The 22,388-nt window shown below is 53.9% G+C and overlaps 1 protein-coding gene across 5 annotated transcripts in view; it reads right to left on the bottom strand.

Moving 5' to 3' along the window:
* Positions 1–21,809, bottom strand: part of RAPGEF1 (Rap guanine nucleotide exchange factor 1) — a 136,521-nt gene extending 114,712 nt beyond the window's left edge. For all 5 annotated transcript variants that reach the window (XM_027966247.3, XM_042248036.2, XM_027966252.3 and 2 more), the window contains exon 1: positions 21,465–21,809. In XM_027966247.3, coding sequence (XP_027822048.1) covers positions 21,465–21,525 — 61 coding nt within the window. In that variant the 5' untranslated portion in view covers positions 21,526–21,809. The remainder of the gene's footprint in view (positions 1–21,464) is intronic.
* Between the last annotated feature and the right edge of the window lie 579 nt (positions 21,810–22,388).

Here is a 22,388-nt window from a genome sequence, read left to right as displayed (position 1 = left end):
GCACGACTACCACAGGCGCCGAGCCGCCGACTCACGGAACGGCAGGGCCTAACAGACAGACTGACAAAACCGTCTCCCCTCAGAGCCTGGGGGTGGGGGGGCAGAGCCGGGGTCAAGGCGCCACCCTCAGTGACACAGCCAGATCCAGACCCCAGAAGCTTAACTCTTGGCTGGGCAATGTGCCACCTCTCCCTCCTGACCAGAGCGCGGAAGGAGCGGGAAACGCTGGCTTTGGAGGAGAGCTGGCCCAATCTGGATCTCTAGATGGGCACCTCCCAGCTGGGTGACTTTGAGAAAGGAACTTGACCTCCCTGGATCTGATTTTTTCATATGGAAAATATGTACTAGCAAGTTGCCTACTTCATAGGGCAGTCTAAAGCTTCAGCATGATATTTTAAAGGTGCCTGGCACCTTAAATAGTTACTGGGTTTCTTTAATATTCTGTTATCATCTATGAATATCCAACTTTACAGACAATACATTAAAGAAAAATTATCTGCCATCATGAGGGATATTTTCTTTCTGTATCAGTAAGATTCGCTGCAACATTCTGGTAAACAACCTACTCCCTTAGTGCAAATTAAGTTTCACTTACAAACATTTGTATCATCAGAATAATATACGCAACATAAGCTGGGGAGGCAACACTGCGTCTACTGACGTCTGAGGTGTTTCACAGAGTCCTACCCTCAATGCAGGGATTCCCTGGTGACTCAGTGGTAAAGAACCTGTCTGCCAAGCAGGAGGCGTGGCTTCGATCCCTGGGTTTATAAGATCCCCTGGAGAAGGGAATGGCAACCAGGTCCAGGATTCTTGTCTGGGAGACTGCATGGACAGAGTAGCCTGGCTACAGCCCATGGGGTAGCAAAAAGAGCTGGACATGACTTAGGGACTAAACAACAGCAATAACAACATCCTCGATGCAAGATGCACTGGATTCAGAAGAAACCTCCATCAGGGAGCCCTGCAGGCACTGCCCACTGCTCAGAAGAGAGAGGTCTGTGATGGCTGTTGTGCACAACTTCAACCCCCACCCTGCGGGCAGGAGACGGAAGCCGGGCTCTCCAGCGGGCGCCCAGAAGCTGACGTGTAGCTTTGTGCATGGAATGTCTGCTGGGAGGAAAGGCTGATGTTGGTCACTTCCCTTCCAGAGGAAAATACAACAATACAAGGAAGCACCAAGCACTGTGGGAATGTTCCAAAGTGGGAGCTGCAGCTCCGTCCAGAGCACAAACAAAGGGGAGGGCCAGCCTGGAGGCCAGACCGGCAGAGCACCGAGGCAGAAAATCTGGGAGCCAGTCTTCTGGGTGCCCTCGTCCCTGCTTTGAAGTGATGTTTCTGCCCAGCGCCACGGAAATCGCTGATGGCGAAGGCGCGTCTCGAGCAGTGCGTCACAGGAAACGCAGACCGGGCTCTCTTACGACACATGCATGCACACTCACAGGTCAGCCTCAGACGGTTATGGCCTGAGTGGCCTGAGACTCACCCCACAAATGGGGAGACTCAGACAAGGCGAGCAAAGAATCACGTAATTACCACTGTAATCAGCGCTGAGAAGCTCAGGGCAGGGGAAGCAAGCCTAGCAGGGTCACCTAATCTAATCTGGGCGGTCAGGGAAGGGTGAGACTTGGAGGAGGAGCTGCCCAAACACACGGGGAAGCACGTCCTGGGCCAGAACAGCATGTGCAAAGGGCCTGTGCAGCTGGAGGTGTGAGAATGGGGGAGGCGGATGGGGGTCAGCTGGGGCAGAGCCTTCGAGGTCCAGGGTTTCATCTCAGGGGCTTCAGGGGATGTCCAAAGGGCTGACCAATGCACGTGCATTCATTTTCCCAGGAAGAGACATCCCTGGCATTCATTAAAGTCCCAAAGACTTCCAAAAGGTTGAAATCCACAGAGCTAGTCCAATCCTCTCATTCCAAAACAAGGAAACGCATGTCCTCATTTGGAAGGAAAGACATCTTCCCAAGGGTTCACAGACAACTGGAGAACCCTCCTCACTGGATCTCAGACTGGTGTTTGTCCACAGCTAGCCAGTTGCCTTTCTCCGGCAGGGAAATGTCAACAACAACGGAGTGCTAATCCTCACTGAATACGGATACTGCGTCCCGCGCAAGACGGCTTTGTTTCCGTCCAGGCAGGCCCAGAAGCAACACTCGACAGAACGACCCATGAAGCCCTCCAGTCCACCGCTCTTGGGGTCTGACCCAACCTGCAAAATACCAAGGGCAGGACCTCCGATTCCAAGGCACCCCGCAGCAGACTCTGGCAAATGGTGCTGGCTCATGATGGAAGGGCAATAGCGGCAGAGTCTCACTGCTCAGTCAGCATCTAGCCCTTTAAAGAAGCAGCTGCTTGTTCGCTGTTCTTTCTGAAGTCATGACGGGGCAGGAACAAAACAGCAGGACATGGAAGGGAGGAAGCCCACACCCTCAAATTTATCAAATCCACCTGAAACCGAGAGAAATGAACTATTTTTTCAAGTGAACAAAAACAGTAATTTTCTCCTTGTGATTTATTTCACAATTACATGGACTACTCAAGGGAAAGTCTAAGTATATGTGGAGAACACCTCCTGAGCTTTGATGCTTCCTGGAAGACCCAAAAGAGGAAGTCACCTCCTGGAGTGACCAGCATTTGAGGCCTTTGGGAGTCCAGTCCCCCAGCTTCCTCTCTCACCTTCCTCTCCCACATCCCCTCTCAGGAGCCTTTTCTTTAGTCACAGGGGCAGTGCCTGGTGAGAACCTGCTCCGTGAGCCTGCCTGCGCTGAGTCCCACCTCCTTCCTCTCCAGTAAAGCAGATGAAACCGAATGGTCAACATCTGGCAGGCGGTCAGCGGGTATCCATCAAGGGGACCCACAATCTCTGCTTCAGTTGGAATGTGACAGGGTCAGAAGAGGCAACACCCTCACTGGGGAAAGGCTCCCATCACCTTCCTCCCACCCTCGAAGCCCCCAGGATCTGTGGGCTCCTACCCTTTATGGTGGAGAAGGCAATGGCACCCCACTCCAGTACTCTTGCCTGGAAAATCCCATGGACGGAGGAGCCTGGTAAGCTGCAGTTCATGGGGTTGCAAAGAGTCGGACACAACTGGGTGACTTCACTTTCACTTTTCATTTTCATGCATTGGAAAAGGAAATGGCAACCCACTCCAGTGTTCTTGCCTGGAGAATCCCAGGGATGGGGAGCCTGGTGGGCTGCCATCTATGGGACTGCACAGCGTCGGACACGATTGAGGCGACTTAGGAGCAGCAGCCCTTTACAGTGACCCACTTGGAGATGTCACCCATCGTGACCAGGCAGCCTCAGCATGGGCGGGGCTGGTGGGGGCCGCAGCAGCACCCTCCAGGGAACGCCCTCCTCGGTTTAAAGATGCACAACCTTCCCCACTCTGAGGCTGAACCCACGCCCAACACGTGCTCCTGTCCTCTCATTCAGTGAGAATTCGTGAGCTTCCCCTGTGTGCCTCCTGAGCTCCAGTGACAAAGCAGCCAACAAGGAGCTCACCTCCTTACAAGAGAGGAGAGCACACCGCAGCAGCCAAGACCATCACATTAGACAGCAACGGCAAACCAGAGGCAGGGTTAGGGGGCCACGAGGAGGCAGCCTGACGGGGTACTGCTTCGGGGCCTGGGAGCAGAGGCCTGCGGAGCGGGAGGGGGCACCCGTCACAGTCACCCAGGGCAGGTCTGACTCAGGAGCTGTGTGAAGCTCACCACCCCCATCCCTGCGCGCGAGGGTTAGCAACCCCCCAGGCCAGGGGATGGCACACGGCGGAGGCAGCGCCTGAAGCCAGGCTCCTGAGCCCCGCTCTTGGCTCCCTCTGGGGGCGGCAGACGTGCGCCAGGCAGAGGGAGGAGCAAGGGCAGGGCCTGAGGCAAGAGGGTACGTAGGATCCTCCAAAAACACCCAGGGGAGCAGCTCAGGTGGCCGAGCCGCGGGGCAGAATGGCCAGGGACAGGGGTGCGCGTGGCCCAGGCAGGGCTCTGGCTTTCGGCCACTGTGTTGGGGGGAGCCACGGACGGCCTGGATTGGCCCGGTATGGTCTCATTCACGCTCTGGCTGCTGAACAAAGACTGGACAGCTGTGAGGGGAGTGGGGACCCAGGAGCCAGTCAGGAGGGCACCCAAGCAGCACAGGGAGGGCAGCGCCGGCTGGAGCACAAATCAGCAGAGACGGGTCAGAGACGGGAGGCCGGGCACAGCCGGGGTAAGCCCAGGGGCCCTGCGGGCGGTCAGCTGTGGGCGATGAGAGGAGAGTCCCAGAGGACTCCCAGATTTTATGGGCCTGATCAGTTAGGCCGAAAATGTCATTATTTAGTGACTTCCCTGGTAGCCCAGCGGCTAAGACTCCGTGCTCCCAATGCAGGGGGCCTGAGTTCCACCCCTGGTCAGGGAACTAGATCCTGCATGCCAGAACTAAAGCTCCCGCCTACTGTGATGAAGACTCAAGATCCCCTGTGCGGCGACTAAGACCTGGCGAAGCCAAATCAGTATTTAAACAAACAAAAAATCTCTTTTAAAAAATGGCATTATTCACTGCCATGGACACCCTGGGAGGAGCCAGTGAGGCGGGAAGTGAGGTGGTGAGGCAGGAGCCCTGGCTTAGTTTAGACACATCAAGTCTGATGCTGACAAGACAGCTAAGTGGAGATGTAAGTGGGCGGTCTGCAGTTCAGGGGACAGTCGGAGGCTGGACATGCACATTTGGGGATGCCCAGTATTTAGATGGCATTTAAAGGCACGGGACTAGCACAGACGTAGAGAGCAAACTCATGGTTACCAAGAAGGGGAGAGGAGATAAGACGAATTGGCATGTAAGGAGCGACATACACACAATACTGTGTGTGAGCAGGTAACTAACGGTGAACTGCTGTATATACAGCTCAGGGAACTCTACTCCACGATCTGTGGTGACCTAAAAGAGAATAAATCTAAAAAAAGGGGTGAGTACATGTATACATATGCCTGATTCGGGCTTCCCTGGTGGCTCAGCTGGTGAAGAATCTGCCTGCAAAGCAGGGAGGCTTGGGTTCGATCCCTGGATTGGGAAGATCCCCTGGAGAAGGGAAAGGCTACCCACTCCATACTCTGGCCTGGAGAATTCCATGGACTATATAATCCATGGGGTCGAAAAGAGTCAGACATGACTGAGCGACTTTCACTTTCATGAATGATTCATTCTTCTGTCAGCAATAAACATTATTATAGATTATACTTCAATAAAAATTTCAAAAAGAAAAAAAAAAAAAAGACATGGGACTGATTGCTGAGGAAGAGACTGGAGGACTCAGCCCTAGGATATTCCAAAACTGAGAGTCTGGAAGAGCAGAGAATCCAGAAAAGGAGGGCTGAGACGGATGTGTCTATGTGTAACCACAACACTTACACATTAAGACAAGTCAGAAGCTCGTTAAAGAAAAAAAAAATTACCATGATGTTTTTAAAGTAGTAAAGTTGACTACTGTGTGACTTTAAACAAATTTTCAGTTTTAGAGTCTGGTTCTCAAGTCCTAGACGCTTAAACTGTCTTGCTAATCATGGTGACAAGTAAACTAATCCATTAGCTAATATCCCAGGGCACAATATACACTGAGTGTGAGATTCATCAGAGTTTTCCTCATAGCTGCCAACCTTCTGGGCATCTTCTTGTCAGAGCTAATTAGAGCACTGCTTTTCATCTCACGAGCTGCTGACAAAAACACGCTGGAAGAGGAAGAACCGTGAGCATCGTCCTTCCCCTGCTGTTCTCCTGCGCGAATCTCCTTCACTCTGAGGTGTCTGTGCTGCTCATCCATTTAAAAAGGATTCGTTTCAGTACCGGGCAATGGTGTACCCTCATGCCTCCACGTGCCAACCGGCTAGGTCACGTAAACCTCAGTTTTCTCATCTGTAAAATGCAGTCCGTCTCAGCTCCCAGCGGTGCTGCTACTGGGGTTAAACGCACACAGCACAGCTCCTGACATGGGCGCCTGTGAACTGCTCTCTACATCCCTCCTCACCCTCCAGGAGCCACCCTTCAGGTCAGATCCCGAGGAGCCTTTTCACTCCTCTCCGTACTTACCTCTTGGCACTGACACCCAAGCGCCCCCATCCCGACACCCACCCCCCAGCAGCGCCCGGGCTGCTGCTCGGGCACGTCTGACTCTTTGCAGCCCATAGACTGGAGCACACCAGGCTTCCCTGTCCCTCACCATCTCCTGGACTTTGCTCAAACTCAGGTCCATTGAATCTGTGATCCCATCCAACCATCTCATCCTCTACCGTCCCCTTCTTCTCCTGCCTTCAATCTTGCCCAGCATCAGGGTCTTTTCCAATGAGTCAGCTCTTTGCATCAGGTGCCCAAAGGACTGGAGCTTTAGTGCCAGCCCTTCCGATGAATATTTAGGGTCGATTTCCTTTAGGATTCACTGGTTTAATCTCCTTGCTGTCCAAGAGACTTTCAAGAGTTTTCTCCAGCACCACAGTTCTAAAGCATCAATCCTTCAGCACTCAGCCTTCTTTATGGTCCAACTCTCACATCCGTACATGACTACCAGAAAAACCACAGCTTTGACTATATTGACCTTTGTCGGCAAAGTAATATCTGCTTTGTAATACATTTGTCTTGTTAGAAATGCCAGCTCTCAGCTCAACTCCAGAACTGCTGAAGCAGACACCAGGGGCTGGAGCGAGCACAGCAACCCCAGGTGCTAAAACCTGAGACATACTGGAGAAGGTGGGTCGCATTCTGGGGAACCTAGCAGGTCCTCAGAACAGGGACCCCCAGCGTGTCCTGTCGTCAACACCTGCTAACATAACAGGCTGTAAACTGCCAATCTGTCGTAAACACAAACTTCCTACCTTTCTGGTTGTTTACTTTAAACATCAACTGTAGCACTTGAACAAAAATTCAACCTCCATCCTCCTTTCTACAGCAACAGGGAAAAGAAAATCTCTAACTTAACCCGAGATTACTGTCCCCATATAATTATTTTTCCAATTCTCTTTGTAAGATTTGACACAAACAGTAAGATCCTTCCCATCTGTTCCAAAGAATATGAATTTAAAATCTGGTTAATCTAACTTTTCTCACAAGGAAAATACATTCTGGTTGTTGTATGTACATGTTTACTGTTGCTGTTGTTTAAGAACCAAATTGTCCCAGGTTTTAATGCTTCCATGAGTTGAGCGACTGGAATGTAAGAAGTGGCAGATGCCCACAGGGAGAATGGGACCAAAACCGAACTCAGCTGACCCTCTAGGGACTCTACAGCCCTTATCCCGCCCTGGAACAGGCTGCATTTCTGAAACAGCTGTCTCACTGCAAAAACAAGACCCTCTCCAGCACAAACGTGTGGCACTCAGGAGCTGTAAGTGATTCCTCCCCCAATGTCTCAGATCAGGACACTTCTGAGAGTGACAGGGAGGGTGCTATTAATAATCCTGCCAGGACAGCAGGTGGAGCCGGGATGTGAGATCGTCACCCCATCTGTCGCGTCTGCCTGAGCCCAGTGATCTTCAAGCTCCTTTTCCTGAGGTGTCCAGACGTCTAACTGCGAGGCGAGGCAAGAGTGATGTTTATAAGCAGAACTCTAGAGTCTGATTCTTTAATCAAAGGCTAGACCTCGCACGGAGGGGAGCCCTGGACAGGCTCAGTGCGGACCAGGAGAGCAGGTGCCTGGCTCAATTGTCACTGTGCCCCAGCATCTCTCGTCAGAACTAAAGACAGTAGGTGCTCAAGAAAGCAGCTCAGAGACTGAATCAAGGCTTCCTGCTGTATGCCCTGACTCTAAAAGGTAAACGTCTTCACAGTTTCACATTTGAAATCAGTGTGTTTTATAATCAACCCTGCTAATGTAGTTTTATTTCCTGAGAAGTGTCTTACATGTGTTGGTGCCACAGGACCGAAAGACGCAGTGACTGCCTATCGCCCCAGATTCACAGACGTGTTCACGATACTCGTGGGATAGAGACTTGTGACAATCTCGAGGCGACAACTCCCAAAGGGAGGCACTGTTTCATCTAACACTACCAGCGCTTCCCTGGCCTTAAAACTCTTAAGAGAAAGACTGGACCTTGCTTCCGTGGGGCTTCCTCTCTTGGCCCCTCCCCCAAGTCAATGACACCTTCTTATGAATGCGGCCCAGAGCCTGGAATCGGATCAGGCAGAGCGAGTGCAAATCCCATCGTGCGGTCAACTCAGTGGTGCCGGCGAGGACGCTCCCGGGCAGAAGACTGGATGGAAGCCCCCGACGGGCTTGTGAGGATCTTACTAAGAGCCCTCAGCGTGTGCCAGACTACTGCACCCGACCTCTACACCTCCCCTCAACCTCTACACCTCCGGGACTTCTCTCCCACTCACAGCACTGCCCTCCTCAGGCCAATGAAGGACGAAGGACAGGAACCAAAGGCTACCACAGGGCAGCAGTGGGTAATCCCCTCTAGGACGGCCCTTAAGGAGCCCAGCACAGCTGAGGAGAGTCGTGTAAAGTGGATGGGGAGGTCCATCCTGGCTGAGAAGCTTCTGGCTCCACGGAAGCCCACGTCTCATGATCACACAGGCTCGCCCAGTTATCAAAGGGGCTGCTCTCAGGGAACCCAGAGTATCATGTCGCACGGGGGCCTGTAGTTCACCTAGAGGTCCTGCCAGCCCAGATATAATTCATTAAACCAGAGGTCATTTTTAACATGAGCACTGCTTCCTAGTAATATATCTGGCCTATTCCACCATTTAAAAAATGTTTTAATATAACTCACCATATTTAAGACTGAATAACTATAATACAAATAAATGCTACAAAGTAACTGGCATCCACAGTACTTTCTAGACATACTGTCATAGAACGTACTGCCTTCACTACCTTTAAGTGTGCAGGTCAGTGGTCACAAGCACACTCACACTGCTGGCTACTATCACTACCATCCACTCACAGGACTCTCTCTGTCCTGTAAACCTGGACTTAAACACTAATTACACATTAAACAGTAATTCCCCATCCTCCCTCCTCCGAGCCCCTGGCAACCGCTATTCCACTCACTTTCTGTCTCAACGATCTGATTACTCCAGGTACGTCACACAAGTGCGACTGTTCGATCGTTGTCCCGTGTCCACCATTTCACTTAGCACAAAGTCCTCAAGGCTCATCCATGCTGACAGGACGTCACCGCGTGTCAGGATGCCCCCCCTCTTCAAGGCTGGATAGTGCCTCACTGTGTGCCCAGGTTATCTCACTTTGCTTGTCCATCATCTGATGACGGGCGCCTCTTGGCTACCGTTGTGAATAATACTGCTATGAAACCAAGTATACAAATACCTTTTTGAGTCTCTTCCTTCATTTCTTTTGGGTCTATTACTCAGAAGCAGAATTCTTGAGTCATACGGTTACTCTGTTTTTAATTTTTTGAGAAACTGCCACTGTTTTCCATAATGGGTACACCGTTTTACGTTCTCACCAAGAGTGCACAAGGGTTCCGATTTCTACATATCCTGCCCAACGCTTGTTATTTTCCCGTGTTTTAAAGCAGACATCCTGACGGGCGTGAGGTGGTGTCTCACTGTGGCTGTGGTACACGTCACTAATGGTGAGCGATGCTGAGTATTTTTTCACGCGTTTATTGGCCATCTGCATATCTTTTCTGGAGATGTCTACTCAAGTTTTTTAATTAGGTTGTTTGATATTTTCTGTTTGTCAAATGCCAGGAAACAGAGCTAGTTAACCAAAGTCAAATTCTATGCAGATAAACAATGATGCTGTCCATACAATGGAATACTACTCAGCTATAAAAAGGAATAAACTAAATAAAAGCAGTAACTGCATGTACCTCAAAGGCAGTATGCTAAGTAAAAGAAGCCAATTTCCAAAATTACATGCTGCGTGACATTCCGGAAAAGGCAAAACTACAAAGACAGAAGACAGACCAATGGCTACCAGCAGCCGGAAGTGGAGAAAGGGTCTGACAACAAAAGGACGGCAAGAAGTCTCTGTTTTTTCCCTTCCTGGGGCGAGGGGACTGTTCTCAGTCTTGATCGTGGCATGTGTGTGAAATCAGTCACTCAGGTGTGTCCTTCTCGTCGCGACCCCATGGACTATAGCCCACCAGGCTTCTCTGTCCATGGGATTTCCCAGGTAAGATTACTGGAATGGGATGCCATTTCCTCCCCAGGGGATCTTCCAGACCCAGGGATCAGACCTGCGTTTCCTGTGTCTCTTGCACTGCAGGTGGATTCTTTACCGCTGACTCACCGAGGTTACACAAATTTACAGATAAGTTAAAACCCAAAGAACCAGAAACTCAAAAAAGGGTCAGTTTTACTATAGGTAAAATTTTAAGAAATTCACATGCAGAAGGGGAAAGGGGTCTCCTTTTATCCGCAGAGGCACTGTGCTAACTAGTTCACAAGCATCATCTCATGGAATCCTTACGAGACTTCAGGAGTGTATGAATGCTGTCACTTGAGCCCAGGTCTGACTAGGAGAAACTAAGTCCTGATTATTCAGACACCCAAGATTCCATTTGACCGTTCCAAGATCCGGAATGTCTGCAAATTATTATTTATCATTTGATAGCAGGAATTCAGGGTTGGCAGGACCACGTCCACACATCATCTTTCTCTCCAGGGACTGGGTCCACAGGGCGCCTATCAGATCCTTAGCGGCACTTAATGACCTTAAAAAGCCCAAGAACCACCGCTCCCTATCGAGGTCCAGGGAGGGTCTGAGGCCTCCCCCGGAGGCCATGGCTCTGGGAGAGGGCTGGCTCTCTCTCTTTGGTCCCCAAATGCCACAGCTCCAAGCAGCGCTGGTGACAGTGACTCATGTTCCCATGGTGATCTGAGTCTACAGGACTCTCCTGGTGGGAGAGAGTGCAGTCTCTCTCTGCACGACCAGGCTGGGACCAGGCTACACAGGCCTGAAATGGAGCCCAGGTTCCTAGCCCAAGTCCCAGCTTGGTTAAATACAAAAACTTCATTCTACAAGCCAGCACATTTAGGGTAATTAATAGACAGCTCCCCTGAAACAGACGAGGGGAAAAAAAAAAAAAGCAAGGATAGCTCATACAGGAAAGCGTGCTTCTGATCTGCGCCTTTGGGTTTCTGATGAGCTCAGAGAATTAGTATTTATAAGGTACCCTCTGACAAGTTGAGGCAGAAGCACAAATTAGTGTGGTGATGGCAATTAAATGAGAGGTTCTTTAGCTCCTGGACCGAACGGTTGGAGAAAGTGAGACAGGTTGACTGGGCTTTGATCTCTCTGCAAACAGCCCTGTGCCCTGCGCGAGCTGGACTGACACATTCACCCTCACTTATCAGAAAGGACTGGGAGAGCACGGTTAAGAAGCCAAGCCTCAGAGCAATATATCCGAATTTCTAAACCTATTTTAAACTGTGAAAGTTAATCAAGGGGGAGAAATAAGGGGTATGAAGCCAACCCACTTGCCGATTCAAAGTAACTTGTGAGTTACCTGCACACAAGGCCCGTGGAGGGCTTGTGGGGTTTCAGCTATCACAAAACGAAGGCAACACCTTGTGATCATTTCACGTTCGGAGTTGAACAAAGACGGCCGAGTTAACCCTGAGAGTCTCCCCGACAAGGAGAGACTGAGGTGGTTGTCTCTGGGATGGAGCAAAAACGTACCTGCGGGTGACCAGCCCTGCTCTGGCTCTGAGATGAGCCGCTGCCCAGAAGCACAGGCCCACCCCTTTTAGACAGACCTGCAGACAGAAGCAGGACTCCCCTCCCCACACTGCACGTGACAGGGCACTTGTGTAGCTGAAATGACATGCCTCTTCCCATACATCATCTCTTTGGAGGTCTACTACTTAGTTGTAAAAACCTATTTCCTGGAATTCAACTTTGACAGAGACAGACAGACACAGACACACCCTGCAAGGAAATACCTGGAGAGCCAGAGACCTTCCCTGCTGTGAGTGCTGAGGGCTGCGCTTCACTTACCGCATGGCCAGACTAAGGGAGACGGTCGTTTTCGAGCAGAAGGGGACACGCAGTAGGGACAAAAGCTAATGTTTACTGTGTCGAGACTCTGCTGCACGCTCCATGGGCATCAACTTCTTTAATCTTCTCTCAACACCACAAGGTAGGCCCTATTAGAATCTTCTTTCCCTTTCACAGATAGAGCACTGAGGCTTAGACAGGCAAAGCCACCTGCCCACAATCCCACTGTTCCGTGGAGAGCTGGGATGCGGAACTGCAGCGGGAGGACTCAGCCGAAGGCCACGCCTCCCCGCTCCGGGAGTCCATCCTCTCATCTTCTGAGGGGGAGACCGAGGGCTCAGAGGGCACTGGTCCAGGCCACGGTGCAGACCCAAGGGCCATGAAGTAGGTCTCCTGAGCTCTAGCCCCAGGCTCACGCTGCCTCTAACATGCATGAGTGTTAAGAAAAGTATGAAAGCCTACATCAAAAGTCTCCAGCACAGAGTGCAGGCCAGATCATCAGCTTCCCGAGGGTGCAGATGCCCCCAAACTTCTCAGTACCCCCGGTGCCGTGGCAGGCAGCTGGATGCTGGGCGAACAGTCGGCCGGTGCTGTATGGATGGAGGTGTGCTGAACAGATGGAGGGGTGGGTGTGGGGGTGGACGGACGGGTGAGTGAGTGGGTGAGTGAGCGGGGTGGCTGAGTCTGTAGGTGGGTGGATAGAGCTACGCTGACTAAGGCCCACTTCCCACTGTTTACATCCAAAATAGATTCCCCTGCAATATTTTTGGCAAACCAAGCCGCCTCTATACCCCAGAGACCAGAAGCTGCTTCATAAATCTGTAGGCAGATGTGACGCCACCTCGACAGTCCTGCAGAGGAGCTGGAAAGCCCCAGGGGGAATCCCAGAGCAGGTTCCAACCAAAGACGACAGCGCCCTTGAGCCAGCCACCCTGCAGCCTGCCACCCTGCAGCCTTGCGGAGGAGGAGCAGAGAGCGCAGCTCCAGGCTCTCAGTGGGGGGGTCAGGGGAGTACACGCCCCACAGCGAAGGGAAGGATGACGAACCCACGTTCCCCAGCGCGCCCACCTCTCCCTTGGCTCGCGACCCGCCTCCCTCTCCTCAACTGTCACGTGGCACAATGCTTGCCACTTCTCTTTTTATAACAACAGACCCAATTAAATCATATAAGGATCATAAAGTAAAACTCCAGAGCACACAGGAAGTACTCAACAACTGTGAGTGGTCACCCTTCTCGTCTGGGAGAAAGGCTGTTACTCTGACACCATTTAATAAAAAAACAGACAAACAAAACCTAAAACAACAACCAAAAAACCCACTAATGCCTATCAAGGGGTTCTGAAAGCTATAACAGAGTATGTTTTATCGTGATGATGAATGGCTACAGTGCCCTGCAACACCAGTGTCATTAAAAACCAACAACCCTGATTCACACCCCCTTTGATACTGCAGGCTAGACTCACAAAGACTCAGCGTAACAAAGGGTGTGGAGATGGGTCTGTCCTCCCCATCAGGTGACAACAGAGGAACAAGAGGCTCAGAAAGATGAAGCCATCTGCCCAAGGTCGCTCAGCAAGGAGGAGGGATTCCTGCCCACCCCCCACCCCCCGCCCCGAGCTGGAGCAGGAGAGCCAGTGGAGCAGTGCCATCTCCAGCGCCCCAACTGTCAGGCGGCCCTTTAATGCGGCAGCCTCCTCACTGGTGGAAAAGTCCCTGGAAATGTGGACGTTCATTTTGACCCAAGTCACAACAGCCGAGAGAACAATGCTGCCACAGCCAATGGAAATATGGGAAAAATAAGATGTAGTCAGCTGAACTTTAGTCCTGTCTTGGCCCCAGTGCAGTACGACCACAGGCGAATCCGAGCTCTTCTGGGACCTCAGGACCCCACACACAAAGAGAAGCTCCGCGTGGAGTTTCGTCCTCAACAGTGCCTCGCGGCTGCTGTGAGGACTAGCGGAGACCACGTATGTACGGTGCACAGAACGGAGACTGGTCCCGGCACGTGGGGAGAGCTCAAATGCCAGCTACTACCGCGATTTGTATTTACCACTGAAAGGAGGGGTTGAGAGCAGCCAGCTCCAAGACCATGCACAATCACCCATCTATTTATCCACAGTCACTCAAAGAAAGAGGGCACACGTGACCATCCACAACCAGAAAATAAATACAACCTCTGTCTCCAAGCCAGAGGTTTTGTTTATTTTTCTGTTTGCTTGTTTGGGGCCAATTAAGTGGCCACTCGGCGCCATCTCATCCTCCTGTTCCCTCGTCCACGTCCACGCTTTCCTTCTCTCAAGGGCTGCACGCACCGCACTTCTGCTCGGGGGGCTGGGGGCTGGCTCCCAGCGTAACAGTCAGTGTGTTGCTGGGAGCACCCCTGTCGAGTCCACACCAGCGCCCGCACCCTGCCCACTGTCCCCAGCCCAGGAAGCACCACACACCGTCCTGGGCCTCACAGCTCCATTTCTTCTAGGCTTGAAAGGAGGGCAGAGGGTCCTGATCATGGAAGTTAACCCGCAGTACAATGACTGTCTGAAGCCAGCCAGCCAACGGAAAGCAAGCAAGGAGAAAGGGCATCTCTAAGGGACCACCAGGAACCAGGGCTCTGAGCTGCTATGACACGGGAACTGTATTTTAGGAAGACGGGATCCAGACTGTAGCCCAGGACAGAGTCAGAGAACCATCATCTATCTTCCAAACTGCAGCCTGGAAGAAACAAGTGGGAGAAGAGGAACTGAGACCATCTGAGGCCACTGCATCTTTGCTCACAAAAGAAGAAGTGGCAGGAGAGACTGCTTAAACCCCTGACCCAGAAGAAAGGGGAGCCGCCAGAAGACCAGCAGCCCAGCTCTCCAGCCCCTCACAGACGGCAGGAGCTGTACAACCACCCCACACAGAGTCGGCAGAGCACGCAGCGAGTCCAGAATCCTGCTTAGAGGCCAAAGGAAAGAAATGACGAGCGCAGACAGGGCCTCCCATCATGGCGCTCGCCATGGAGGCGGGCTGGGCAGAGCAGCACGTGCTGGCTGCGGGTTGCAAACGCAAGGCGAAAACCTAACTGCCTGACACGAAGGAGCACGGCCACGGTCGCCGGCGGCCCCAGAGTCTCAGGCTGCACAAGCCTCAGCCTCCACCATGCCCTCGCGCTCTCCCAACAGGGCCTCCGGGCACCTGAGCTCAGTCTCCTCACCCATTTCTGGAAGGACACACTGAAACACTGATCCACGCATGTGGTTAACCCAGAACCCCAACTAACTGCACACCCTTATCAGAGTACTGGTCCAACTAATACACCAAGGAACATCCTAACTGGCGATTCAAAGGCCAGAAAGAGCTCCTTTAAAGAGGATTTTGAGACTTGGAATCAGAAACCTGAGTTCATCCTTTGACAACATTAAACGAGATTCACAGTGAAGAGTTTTTGAGTACCTACTGTCTTCTAGACACAGTGATGCCAACACCATGGGGGACCCGGCAGACACTCTGTCTCAACAGGCTAACAGTCTACTTAGGACTGTATCTGCTGATTTTTAACTTGAGGAAAGGAAACTGGGGCTTTGGTTTCTGAATGAGCTAAACAGTATCCTTCTATCCAGAAGGTTCCTCCAGGGCCGTCCCAGGGAATGCACTGTCTCTACTAGAGGAAGAGGGGGCACAGAGAGCCTACATGCAGTCGGCTCTGGCAGAGGCGGCTGAGCGCGCCCAGGAAGCAGGTTTTCACACCAAGCTGGCAGAGGACCCACGGGGGCGCCTCGCAGCGCCCAACGGTCAGCGAGCAGCCTTCCTAGGAACTAAAGAGGGCCTGCTGCTCAGAGAAGCCTGCTCAACGTTACGTGGCAGCCTGGACGGGAGGGGAGTAGGGGCAGAAAGGATGCGCGCATGGAGTATGTGCGGCCGAGTCCCTGTGCTGTCGCCTGAAGCCATCGTGACACTGTTAATCGACTGGACTCCAATATCAAATAAAAAGCTAAAAAAAAAACCCCTCATGAATAAACTTAAAAAAAAATACAGGCCTTCTGCTTTAAAACAAAACAAGGACACACTAATTTTAGACTCCCCCTTCATGGCACAGATGGAGAAAATGAGACCCAAAAAGAGAGAAAGACTCTCCCAAGGTCACAATGGTCCAAACGGTCAAACGGCCTAAGACAGATGACCACAAAGTCAGATGACAGATCCCTCAGTAATTCACAAACTGGTTTTTTGTTTCTTTGGTTTTAAATCCTAAAGCAGCCTCTGGGCAAGGTGGGAGCCGAGTCAGAGGAACACCTGTCAGGCGGCAGGGCGCTGGGGGGCCGCGGGGGTGCGGAGCGGAGGCCCTGCCAGGCCGCTCTTCCGTCCAGTGCGTCATCTTGTTATGGCAACGGGAAAGCGTTCAGCTGGCCGGAGCTAAGACCCAGCCCTGTGCTCAAGGCGTGCGCCAATCCGGGCCGGCCTGGGACATGATTTTTCTGCAAGCTCATACATGACTCATCTTTACAGGCCTCCTATCAGGTCTGCTGGCTGCAAGGAATCCCATTCAAACCACCTCTGCCAACAGCTGCTCAGGAGACCAGGCAACAGGGGGTTGCTGCAGTTGACTTTGTAAAACATGGTTAGCCTGCGTCTGTGCTATCTCTTGTCTCCTTACGATACAGCTGCCACTATTAATGTTATTAGTATCTAGGCAGCCTAAAGACTGCACTGTGTGCTGTGTGCTCAGAAATGCCTGACTCCTTGCTTCCCCATGGACTGTGGCCTGCCAGGCACTTCTGTCCACGGGGATTCTCCAGGCAAGAATACTGGAGTGGGTTGCCATGCCTTCCAGGGAATTTTCCCAACCCAGGGATCGAACCCGGGTCTCCTGCATTGCAGGTGGATTCATGACAGGTGGATTCTTTACTGTCTCAGCCACCAGGGAAGCCCAAAACTGCACTGGGCCTACCCTAATGTAACAGGATTTAAAAAAAAAACAGAAAAGAAAGTTAGAAACATGAACAATCAGATTAAGCTACTGTGTCTCCAGCAAGTTAGGAAGCTCTAAGCAATGCTCCCTAAAGGGGCCGGTGGAGCCCGGGCGCAGGCGCACCACGACCCTAGGCAAATCACCAGCCTTCCCAGGCCTCAGCCGCCCTCAGGGGAGAGGCAGGCTCACTGGCCCTGCTCTGGCCCCCAGGATCACTGAAATGAGGTCATCAGTCGATGCACTCTGGACAGAGACTATAAAAACTGTACGCCTGTTCAAGACCGTTTTGATGTTATCCCTGGTCTGGGAACTGGGAAGGCCAGGCCCAGTGGGGTCCGGGCGGCTGCCAGGGGCACACAGTGTCTCCCATCAGGAGGGCCGCAGGAAGGAGGGAGTCAGTGACCCAACGTGCCCTGAAAGTGTTGCTATTTATCGACTGGATACATTTTGAGTACATTGATACTTGCTGGGTAAAGGAAGTATTAAGATTTGAGAGTTTTAAAACTGATCTAGGAGGACTCTCTGTGGGCCAAGAGTGTGCAGCCTCCTCTGAGAGCCTGGGCTTGTACTTTTCATCTGTTCTGAGAAAATACAGTGACAAAAAGTTACTATGACTGCAAATAAGTTTTCCTTTTTAAGGAAAGCATCTTCACACATCTGAAAAACACAACACTAGAGTCTGAGACACTATTTATTCTGTCCTGAGGCAGGGTGCTGGCCAAGTCCACAGCCGCCTCAGTCAGGGAACCACGGAGCAGCCTGAGGCCACAAGGAGCCGAGAGAGCGGCCAGAGGGTTTGGTGATGGATGAAGATCCTGGACAGAACGCCGTCGTCTGCCAGGAGTACCTGGCAGGGAAAGAACCACTCCTCTCAACAAAAAAAGGGAAAAAAAAGAGAGAAACCCCTGCATAACTTACACCTCCTCCAGACGGACTGTGGCTCTGGAGACAAGATCCTTCTTGCATCACGAACACTAGAACAACGCCAGGCCCCTAGGAGGCTCTGGATAAACTACCGACCTAGAACTGAGGAATGAGCCCGGAGATTCTGAGGAGTCCAGTCGGTGACACTGAGGCCTCTTCTTCCCGCCCCTTAGCTGGGCCCACTTAACTGCCCACCCCTCACAGTTCCACCGAAAGTCTAATGGGGATAACCCATTACTAATGCTGGTAACCCCCAGCACCCCCAACCCTGCCAGGGCTAAGGCCTGTGTGACCAAAACGTGCCCCCTGAGATCACTGCCATTCCCCAGAGCCCAGCAAGCGTCAGACCCCAGGCGCCGACACCTCAATCAGTGCCAAGCGAAGGGATGGAGGAACGGATCCGTGAAGGAATGGAGCAAAGATTTCAAAGTCCAGATAAAAAGCAACAAACACAAGTGGCGGCTTCTGCGAGGAAAGGGACGCACGCTGGAATGCTGCCAGTCTGAGTGGGGAGCGGGCGTGGGCGTTGGGGTGGCAGCGAGGGTGGGTGGCCCCGCCAGAGTGGCTCGCATCAGCAGGGCTCAGGGTTACCAGGGCTGCCTGCTTTCCAAAAGAACCAGAAACCCAAGACTGGGGAGTGATCTCCTGATTTTTAAATGCAGACCATCAAGAACACATGTGGCTCACGCACAACACATCTATGGCCTGAATCCAGCCCACGGCCGCTGGTCTGTCGCCTCCGCTCATCAGGTGAGAGGGGTGTCCGGCTTCAGAAAGGTCAAGGCTTCAGTTCCCTGCACGCAGTGTGTCTGCCGGGAGGAAGCATGAGCGCACTGGCCCCAGAGCTGCAGACACGACCAGAATCAGGCTCACTGGCCCCCCAAGTGGCCCCAGCACTGCGCACACCTCCCACGGTGCAAGTCCTCAGAACAGACCCCTCTCAGTTCCCCTGGAAAGCCTCTTCTCCGAGCCTGCCCTGCCCACAAGCTCACCCCGGGAGCTCCCTAAGCCGTCTGGCTCTGCTTGCTCCCTGCCTTCTCATTACATCTGGAAGACACCAGGGAGCCTCCCCCCTCCCACGCCAGCAGCCTTCCTGGCCTTCCAGGTTCAACCCTTCTCCACCGAGCCTAAGTGGACAGGCCCCAACCAGCCAGCAAGCTGACCCTGCACCCCCTGTGGAACCCAGACTGTGTTGACCCCTCACTGGGCCCAGAGCAGATGACTGCAGACAGCCTGATCTGGTCCCTACAGAAGGGTCTACCCTCAGAGGAGGTGGGTACCTATGACCCCGACGCCAGGCAGGCACTGCTGAGGAAGTAAACAGGTTGAAAGGCAGCACGACAGACTCTGAAAGATCTCCCTGGCGGCTGAAGGAGCTGCGGCTCCCAATGGGGATTGGGTGGGAAGGGCAGCAGGGGTCCTGGGCTGCATCAAGCTTCTCTCACACTCAGAAAACCCCGGCTGCCTTAAGTCCCGAGAAATCAGAGCACTGGTCCTATTTTCTGAGTCGAGATTACAAACACGCGGAAGTAACTCTCCTGCTCAAGTCAACAGAAAACAGAAAAACCTGACAATGACCGCTGGCTGGGCGCCAGGCTCTGTAATCCACCAGAGCCTGTTCCCCTGCTAAGATGAGGCGTCCCTTCACCTGAGGACCTCTCCTTTACACGGAACACCTGCTGGTGACCTCACGGTAAGTCCATTTAGAAAAGGAACGCCAACAGAAACCCGAACGGAAATCTCGCTGAAATGCAAGTTGACGGCCACCTATGATGACCAGCAGAAAGCACCCGGAAGGCGTACCCTTCACTCTGGAGAGTCCCAGTCTGCCTCGACAGCTGTGCATGAATCACAGCAAAGGACCCGAGGTTAGAAGGACCGACTTCCCTCCAGCTCCACGTGAGGGGCCAACCTCAGCATTTCCTGTTCGGCCACCTCCCACCACAGGCACCTTCCTCCGGAGCTTTCCACACCCCCGGTCAGCCTCACCCCCCCATCTACACGGGGGGCACCCTCGCCCTCTTTTCAGAGCCTTCCATCTGGTGGCCCGGGGTAATGCTGGGGCCGGCTCGCCCACCCTCAGATGAGCTTCTCTGAAGGCAGACACCGCTTGCTTCTGCATCTACTACAGCTCCTGGCAGAGGGGAAGGCCCAGGGGTAATCTGTGCAGAGAAGACCTGGCCTCGGGCCCCCTTTCTCCCGGGAGCAGTGCACTGCGAGATGGCTAAGCCTGGAAAGCAGCCTGTGGGGCTGGAGGGCAGGGGAGGAGGGGAGGTGCTTTTCATTGCGTTCTTTTTGACTTTTCCATGACTTTCAAATTTTTCAATTATCCTTATAATGAGAGAAAACCCTGTTGATGCTGTTTTTTAAAATAAAGCAGCCAAGTTTTCCCCAACACTGTCCAAGAGGCATGGCGCATCCTAAGAAACACTGCACAGATTAATCAGAGGTGCTTCTGAAACAGCACGCGTGCTGGCAGGGAACTCATGGTCAGCAGACTCAGCCCTGCGGCTGGAGAACAATGAGGACACCCAAGAAACAGCACCTGAGGCCAAGGGCGCTGCCTGGAAGGAAAGCACTGGGGCCTCGGCTCCCAGAGCCGGGCATGGGGGCGGGGGACAGCGCCGGCCTGCAAGAAACCACTGAGCCTGTCACAGCGGGACCACATTTGCTCTTACAGACAACCGGTAAGGATTTAATAAGCCCGATGTTTAAGGTGCTCGGCACAGAGCCGGATACACAGAAAACCCTCAAGAAAGGCGGTGAAAACGTCCTTCCTGTACTCAAGCCACAGCCTGCAAGTTACACGGCCTTCTGGGTCCACTTCCGAGGCGCTTCTCAGCAAAGTATCCCGGTTCAACCTGGGAAACCAGCAACGTCCAAAATCAGTGTAACCTGCCCTATTTCCAGTCCCCGAAGAGCCCACCTTCCAGAGCTCAGCTGCAAAGGGGATGACAGGGTATCCGGTTATGACGACCAGTGGTGTCCCCGCTCCGGGAGCCCTGGACCCAGAGATGTGTCCTGCAAGGTGTCGCCGGCTTAATTAAGCCCTGCGCCCCAGGTGCACCGCCCCCGAGTTGCGTCTTTGGAGATTACTATTTCCCAGCCCGGGGAAAACCCAGGTAACCGGAAGGCGAGGCTCTGAGATCTCTAGGAAGACACAAAGAGATGAGGCTGGCAACGAGATTTCTAACCGAACCCCAGACCCAACCGGCTCCCCGTACGCCCCCGCTTCCAAGGGCTCAGCCTGAAACCGGAGGAAAGCTCGCCCGCGCCCTGAAAACGCCCAGGGACACATCCTGCCCCGCTGCCTTTGAAGCCTCCGAAGTGGAGACGTCTGGTTCAATTTAAACTCGAGGCTCCTCAGAAATGACACATAGATTGTGGCTCGGCTCCGTCACCGCCTGAAGGACGGCCGCCCGCCGCCCGGCCACTGGGACACGCGGTCCCTGCCCGGGTCCCCGGCCCCTTGTCTCAAAGTTCACGCCGCGGGCCGAGCGGCGCGCCCCGGCCCGGCCCGGCCTCCGGGCCCCCGGCCCCCGCCCCGGCCGCGCCGGCCTGTGGCCCCGGGAGCGCCGCGCGGCCCGGCCCCGCCGCCCGAGACGCGCCCCGCAGGCCCAGGGGCGCTTTCGCCCCCGGAGCCCGGCCGCGCACCTCACCTGCTTTCTCGATCTTGCCGGACATTTCCGGGCTGCGCCGGAGGCCGAGGCCGCCGCTCATCGGGCCCGGGCCGGGCCGCTGCGGGCGCCACAGGCCGGCGCGGCCGCCGCTCGCCTCGGCCCTGGCTCGCCGCGCCTCAGGCCCGCGCCGGCATGGTGGGCTCCGCGGGCCGCGGCCTGTGCGCTCGGCCAGCGGCGCCCCAGCCCGCCCGGGGGTGCCCGCCGCCGCCGCTCCGCCTCTTCTGCTCCCGCCGCCGCCGCCGCCGCTTCCCCGGGCCCGCGAGCCGGCCGCAGCGCCGCGCCGCCGCCCGCCCGCCGGCCTCGGCCGCGGCCAGAGCGCCACCTGCCGGGCGCGGCCTCCGCGCCGCCGAGGAAGCAGCGCCCCCTGCCGACCCGGAGCCGGCCGGAACTTCCCGCCCGGGACGCAGCGCCCCCTGCCGACCCGGAGTCTCCACGCCACGGCGAAGGACCGGCCCCTGGCCACCAACCCACACCTGGGCCTCCGCTGCCCGCACGCACGGACCCTCGACGCCAGGGCGAGGGGTGGCATGGACCACCCGGGACTCAGCCTCCTCTGCTGTAGAATCAGACTCTCCAGCTCAAGGCTTGAGTCTGATCCCAACCAGGCTCAGCTTGCCCTGCTGACTTGCCCCCCCTCGCTTGGAACACAGGGCTCCCACCCAAACTCGTGTCTCCACACCAGGGCCTGTGACTGACCCCACCCGCATCCAGAGGCCCCTGCTGGCCCATAGTCCATAGGCACACAGTGACCTCCTGCCTGCTCTATTCACTTGACCCCCAAATGTGGACCAGGGTCCCTTCCAGCCTGGACTTCTGCTGGGCCTTTTCTAAGCCCAGTGGTTAGTTCAGTAAAAGTGATTAAGAATCAAAGAACCTATTAGGCCTACAAAAATGTGCACAATC

The sequence above is a fragment of the Ovis aries genome, chromosome 3, assembly GCF_016772045.2.
Source record: "Ovis aries strain OAR_USU_Benz2616 breed Rambouillet chromosome 3, ARS-UI_Ramb_v3.0, whole genome shotgun sequence".
NCBI classification, from domain to species: domain Eukaryota; kingdom Metazoa; phylum Chordata; class Mammalia; order Artiodactyla; family Bovidae; genus Ovis; species Ovis aries.
This window is presented reverse-complemented; position numbering and strand designations above follow the sequence as displayed.